This window comes from Diceros bicornis, chromosome 34 (assembly GCF_020826845.1).
Source record: "Diceros bicornis minor isolate mBicDic1 chromosome 34, mDicBic1.mat.cur, whole genome shotgun sequence".
In the NCBI taxonomy this organism is placed as follows: domain Eukaryota; kingdom Metazoa; phylum Chordata; class Mammalia; order Perissodactyla; family Rhinocerotidae; genus Diceros; species Diceros bicornis.
The window spans coordinates 31,015,124-31,022,206 of record NC_080773.1 but is presented as its reverse complement, the minus strand read 5'-3'; the positions used below and the strand labels follow the sequence as shown (position 1 = coordinate 31,022,206).

At 42.0% G+C, this 7,083-nt stretch overlaps 1 protein-coding gene across 1 annotated transcript; it reads right to left on the bottom strand.

Annotated features, from left to right (window-relative positions):
* Nucleotides 1-301: 301 nt before the first annotated feature.
* DPRX (divergent-paired related homeobox) lies at nucleotides 302-7,083 on the bottom strand. Its single transcript, XM_058531014.1, has 3 exons — nucleotides 7,056-7,083; nucleotides 1,438-1,592; nucleotides 302-697 (listed from the first exon to the last, which is right to left on the bottom strand). The coding sequence occupies exons 1-3, from the start codon at nucleotides 7,081-7,083 to the stop codon at nucleotides 302-304; spliced, it is 579 nt and encodes a 192-aa protein (XP_058386997.1).

Genomic DNA, 7,083 nt, shown 5'->3' with positions numbered 1-7,083 from the left:
ACGTGAAAACTTTCCATCATCCCAATAAATTTTAGTGCCTCTGTCCGCTCAATACCTTCTGCCACATGGGCAGCCACTAATCTGCTTGTTGCCACTACAGTATTTCCTGCTCTAGGAATTCATGTAAATGGAATTATACAGTAAGTAGTCTTTTGTGTCTTTTTTCTTTCACTCAACATAATGTTGAAATGCATCCATGTTGTGCATATCTTGTGTTTGTTCCTTTTTATGGCTAAAAAGTGTTCTGTTCAGGAATCATTACAAATCATGACAACATGTGACCTTTTGTGTTTAGCCCCCCTCACTCACACATTCTGTGTGGAGATGAGGAGCAGACAGAATTAGCGTTGACGCTTGTGGAAAGGACTTGGGATTCCAAAACGGGATAGAGACAGTATACGTTAGGGTCTTGGCAGCAGCCGAAATGAACCATTTTGTGGCCGACAAAGTGGTCTGTGGAAGCCTTAAAATTGGGGCATATGCTGAGCTGGAAGGAAGGCATTGGATGATCTGTATAAACTAGGGACTCAGGGTAGGCACCATTAGGGGATCCGGGAGGTGTATCCGTATTTGTCTTGGAAGCGTTGGTCTTGACCCCTGCCTCCGCTAATTGTTCTTGTTGGGCTTCTTGTTGTTTTCGCTGAATATGCTTGTATTTGGCTTTCTTGAGTTTTGCTCTGTGGTTCTTAAACCAAACCTGAGGAGAAAAGACGGAGGAGCAATGGGCTGATGAATCTGGTGAGATTCCGGAAGAGTTTTCATTATACCCACCTCTGCTATCTCCTATTTGTGGAACCTCTCCCAACCTACGTCCGGGAAGGAGCAGAAATGAGAGGCTGTGGGGGCAGAAAAGAAAGGAGGCAGGGATCAGAACCCCCACAGCAAAAGGGAGATAGGAGAGCCAAGAGGTCACCCTCAGGGGGTGCTCTAGGGCTAATGTCAGCACACTAAGGCTCCTGGGCCAAATCTGACCCACCACCTCTTTTTGTATGGCCCAGGAGCTAAGAATAGGTTTTACATTTTGAAATGGTTGGAAAAAAAAAACCCAACACAATAAGAAGAATATTTTGTGCCACGTGAAAATTATATGAACTTCAAACGTGTGTCCATAAAGTCTGATGGGAACGCCGGCACAGCCATGTGTTGACCCATTGTCTGTGGCTGCTTCCACGCTATCACAGCAGAGTTGAATAGTTGTGGCAGAGACAGCATGGCCCACAATGCCTAAAATATTTACTATCTGGTCCTTTACAGAAAAAGCATGCTGATCCTTGCTCTAGGGGTTGGGAGAGAGGGTTACAGGGTATGGGTAGGAGTTTGGGTCTTGGAGTCTTGGGGATTGGAGTGGTATCAAGCTTCAAGAATTATCTTGGAGGGTCTCTGAGTTTAGGGTATTCCAGAGGGGTGGCTTGGTGAGATGGGGCATTGTTTGCCAACCTGCACTACCGTTGGATGTATCTCCATTTTCGAGGCCATTTCTTTCTGCAGGCTGGAGGTGGGGTATGGGTTCTTACTGAACAGGTGCTGCAAATCTGCCAATTGTTTCTCAGTGAAGGTGGTTCGTTTCCTTTGTGGGTACTTCTGGTGCTTTCCTGGGAAGGAGAGAAAGGCACAAATGAGATGCTAAGACAATTCCATTTTCAAAACCCTGAGCTTCCCCTCCCTCCCTACGGAGGTCAGGCTTGGCCATCAAGTGACTGGAATTCCCAGATATTTACACATGGTGTGTGTGACTTTTCTGCTAGTTTTCCTAAGCCTCATTTTGTCATGGTTGCTATTCCATATACCCACCAAAGGAAAGGGTTGTTTATGTCCCCTTGGTTCTTTGGTCCTTTGTTATTTAAACACGGATCCTTTGTGTGTCAACTCTTGGATTCTATTTTCTTTCTTTCTTTTTTTTTTTGTGAGGAAGATCAGCCCTAACATCTGATGCCAATCCTCCTTTTTTTTTTTTTTTGCTGAGGAAGATTGGCCCTGAGCTAATATCCATGCCCATCTTCCTCTACTTTATATGGGATGCCATCACAGCATGGCTTGACAAGTGGTGCCTCGGTGTGCGCCTGGGATCCGAACCTGTGAACCCCAGGCCGCTGCAGCAGAGCACGTGCACTTAACCGCTGCGCGACCGGGCTGGCCCCTGGATTCTACTTTCTTCATGTGGAAAATAGGCAACTCAATTCAATATGAGATGGACATAATTTCATCGTCATCATTCATTCAACTTTTATTGAGCACTGGTATTCTTTTAAGGATACAGCAATGAAATAAACAGCAAAATAAAATGCCTGCTCCCCCAAACCCCCAAACCCATAGAATGTACAACACCAGAATGAACCCTAACCTAAACTATGGGCTGTGGGTGATAATGACTGTCATTGTAGGCTCATCAATGGTAACAAATGTACTGCTCTGGTGGGGGATGTGGATAATGGGGGAGGCTGTGCATGTGTGTGGGGCAGGGGCTTATAAGGGAAATCTCTGTACCTTCTTCTCAATTTGCTGTGAAACTAAAACCACTCTAAAAGTAGTCTATTAATAATGATAATAATAATAAAAACACGCTCTCATGTTTTTACATGTTTCACGCTCACAAACATTTTAGTGGAGAAACATATACACAAAGTAAAAGTGTTAAAATACACACTACCTTATGTAGTGCTACATACTCTGTAGAGAAAAAAATTAGGGAAGGGAGATAGGGAATTTGAGCAGAGGGTTTTAGTTTTAATGACCTATGAGCAAAGGTGTGTCTGGAGGAGGTGAGGGAGTGAGCCATGTGTGCATTTGCAGCAAGGGAATTTCAGACAGAGGGAACAAATACAAAATCCCTGAAGAACAATAAAGAGATGAGTATGGCCAGAGTAAAGAAAGTGAGCGGGAGAGGTATGAAGAAATTAGTCACTGTTGGTGGGGGCGAGTCATGCAGGGTCCTGTCAGGGAGGAGGCAGAGTGGACTGTATTTACAGGGGTCAGCTGGTTCCTGTAGCATCAAGCACTTCTGGGTCGTGTCCCCACCCCCCACCCCCGCCGTCCCCTGCTCAAAAAGTTATTAGAATAGACAATTGCAGTGGTCACTGGGTCTCCAGACTCTGGAGTAATATTTCTGTGAGACAATAGATTTGAGGTGAGTGATAGACAACGTGATAGAAGATAGAGAGGCTCCAAGTACAGACTTTGAATCCCAGGTTGGCAATTGATCTTTTATACATGCATTTGCTTCTTTAGAGTTCACAAGTCTCATGTGTAGTTGGTGATGATTCAAGACTCTGTGTCACTGGGTTACTGAGGATTCAGTTAGGTCATGTCTGTGAAACATAGGACATGACACAGTGCGAGTCTTCAAGGAATTACACTGAATCTCTCTCTCTCTCTCTCTCACACACACACACACACACACACAGAGTATATCTGACTATGTCATTCTCCAAGGCATATGGTGCTTTCAAGATGGCACCCCATGATCCTCACCTCCTGGTGCTAACACCTTTGTGTAGTTCCATTCAACACGGTACCCAGGTTGGTCAATGTGGCCAATAGAGTATAGGAAAATGATGGGATGTCACTTCTGAGTTTAGATCACTTCTGTCTTGGATCGCTTACTCTAGGGGAAGCCATGTTGAACATTCCTCTTGGCAAGGATCTGAGGTCTTCAGACAAGACCCTCTTGGCAAGGATCTGAGGTCTCCAGACAAAAGTCAGAGAGGGGGGTGCCAGCCTGGTGGTGCAAGCAGTTGGGTGCGCGTACTCTGCTGCAGCGGCCCGGGGTTCGCTGGTTCGGATCCTGGGCACACAGCGACGCACCGCTTGGCAAGCCATGCTGTGGCGGCATCCCATATAAAGTGGAGGAAGATGGGCATGGATGTTAGCCCAGGGCCAGTCTTCCTCAGCAAAAAGAGGAGGATTGGCAGATGTTAGCTCAGGTCCGATCTTCCTCACACACACACAAAAAAAGTCAGTGAGGGACCAAGGCCTCTGGCCAACAAACTTGTGAATGAGCCATTTTGGAAGTGGATCCTCCAGCCTCAGTCAAGCCTTAGATGGCTGTATTTCTTGTTGAAAGCTGAACTGCAACGTCATGAGAGACCCTGAACTGAGTTTCACTATGTGTTTTTAAATAGTTTTATTGAGACAAACTGCATATTTAAAATGGGAAATCTGATAAATTTTTATATATATGTATATACTCATGAAACCATCTCCACGATTAAGATAATACATATATCCATCTTCCCCCCAGATTTCCTCATATACCTTTGAAAGTCATCCATCTGATATTCTGAGGCTAATGTCACCTTGATCCCATAACCAGGTAAAGGCAATAATGAAAGATACATATAGGCCAATTTCACTTATGAAAATAGTTTCAAAAGTCCTTAAAAGTATATTAACTGAATCCAACAGTGTTTTTTCTTTTTTTTAAAAAAATAAATGCACCAGGTGCAAATAAGTTTTATCTCAGGAAGGAAAAGGATGCTTTAATAGCGGAAAGACATCTACCCATGTAATTCACCACATTAATAAATTAAAGCATAAAAATAATATAATTATCATGATCAATACAAAATATTTCTGTTAAAATTCAACACCTATTTATGATTTTACAGAGCTTAGTAGAACAAAGGGGTATGAAGAAACCTAGTGGGAGGATGGATATATGCATTGTCTTGATTATGGAGATGGTTTCACGAGTATATACATATACATCAAAATTTTTCAGATTGCACACTTTAAATGTGTGCAGTTTATTATATGTCAACTGTATCTCAATAAAGCTGTTAAAAATGCATAGTAGAGTTCAGCTTCTGGCCATATTAGAGTCAGCCATACTGGATTTGTCTCACTATAGTAAACACCAAGAAAATTGGTCAAAATATATGAAACTGTTTTCAAATATGGGACATCAGGTAGTGCAGGACTGTGATTCCTGAGATAAGGGAAATCTTATGGAATCTTTATGAAAATCTAATGAGTCAACTTGGCTATATTTATAGGACGCATCACCCAACAGTGACAGAAATGGCAGAAACTGCCACCAACAGTGACAGTTCCAGTGCATATGGAACATTCATCAGGATAGAACACATGCTGGGCTATAAACGTAGTCTCAAAAAATTTAAAATGATTTAAATCATACAAAATATGTTCTCGGAACACAATGGAGTTAAAATAGAAACACACACACAAAAATCTGAAACATCTCACTCCCAATACCTGGAAATTAAACAACACATTTCTAAATAAACCATGGGACAAAGAAGAAATCAAATGGTGTAGGGTCAGCTGGAGATCCACATGGAAAAAAAATAGACCTCAACGCTTATCTTAAACCACATGCAAAAATGAACTAGAAATAGATTACAGACATAAACATATAGCCTAACTCTGTGAAAATTCTAGAAGAAAACATAAGAGAACATCTTTGAGACCTTGGATTAGGCAAAGATTCGAAAAGCACAAAGTATAAAAGTAAAAATTGATGAATCAGCGGTTTCAAAATTAAAACTTTTGCTCTTTGAAAGATGGCATTAGGAAAACAAGGAGGTGGGTTTGGATCCCAGGCGTGCACGGACGCATCGCTTGTCAGGCCATGCTGTGGCAGCATCCCATATAAAGCAGAGGAAGATGGGCATGGATGTTATCTCAGGGCCAGTCTTCTCCAGCAAAAAGAGGAGAATTGGCATGGATGTTAGCTCAGGGCTGATCTTCCTCACACACACAAAAAAAAGAAAATAAGGAGGCAAGCCACATCCTGGGAGAAAATATTCATAACACACATATAAGATAAATTTGTATCCAGAATATACAAACAATCCTTACAACTCAAAAAGACAAGCCGATAAAAAAAAAAGGTCAATAAATCTAAACAAATACTTCACAAAAAGGTACAAGAAAGACCAATGCGCTCACAAAAAGATTCTCAACATCCTGGTCTTCAGAGAAATTCAAATTACACCGATAACTCACTCATTAGAATGGCTAGTAGGATATTACTCAGGCAGGAGAAAAAAGGAAATCCTGCCACTTGCCACAACATGGATGGACCTAGAGGGCGTTATGCTAAATGAGATAAGCCAGACACAGAAAGACAAATTCTGTATGATCTCACTTATATGTGGAATCTAAAAAAGCTGAATTCATAGAAACAGAGTGTAGAAACAGGTGGTAACCAGGGGCTGGGGGTGGGGGGATTGGGGAGACGTTGTTTAAGGGTATAAACTTGCAACTAGTAGATAAATAAGTCCTGAAGATCTAATGTCCAGCATGGTGATTGTAGCCAACAACACTGTATTATAAACTTCAAAATTGCAAAGTGACTAGATCTTAAATGTTATTGCCACAAAAAAGAAATGGTAACTATATGATGTGATAGAGGTGTTAGGGAACAGATAACACAAATGTTAGCTGACTCAATTCTCATTATTCCCCATGTGGTCAGTACAAATGGGGAAACTGAGGCACAGGGAGATTAAGTGAAGTGTTTGAGGCTGTGCTATGCTCCGTCTCTGGAGAACCAGTAACCAACACATACTTAACAATGTAGGAGTTTAATGAACTGGGCTCCAATATTAATGACAGAGAGTCCTGGTATGCCTGCTTAGCTGCTGAGTGAATTTGGACCAAGCATTTCATCTCTCTAAGCCTCGACAATGTTATCTGTAAAATTGAGACTTCTCATCGTAACCTCTTTAAAAGATTTTAATGGTCGAATCAGATCACCTCTGAAAGTGGTTTAGCACAAGCCCTGGAATCCAGTAAATGCTCAATAAAGTGACGAGATTTCCAGATTTCCAGAAATCTTAATCAGATTTCTTGGTTAAGCTTAAATTCTATGATTTAATCATCTTAATAGGGATCGGAGTACCCATTTCTCAAGGATCAGAGGAATTATGACACAGTTAAAAGGGGAACATTTTGGAATTCAAAGACAGAATTGGGTTTCCCTCTGATGGGGTTTGCCCTCAGGTGACAGCTTCTAAGCAAAGTTTCCACCACTGTTGTCAACTGCTCTCAACTTCTTCACATTATATTCCCTTCAGTTCTCACCCTCTGCTTACCTTTAGGAAGGTCCCCCGGGTCTGACAT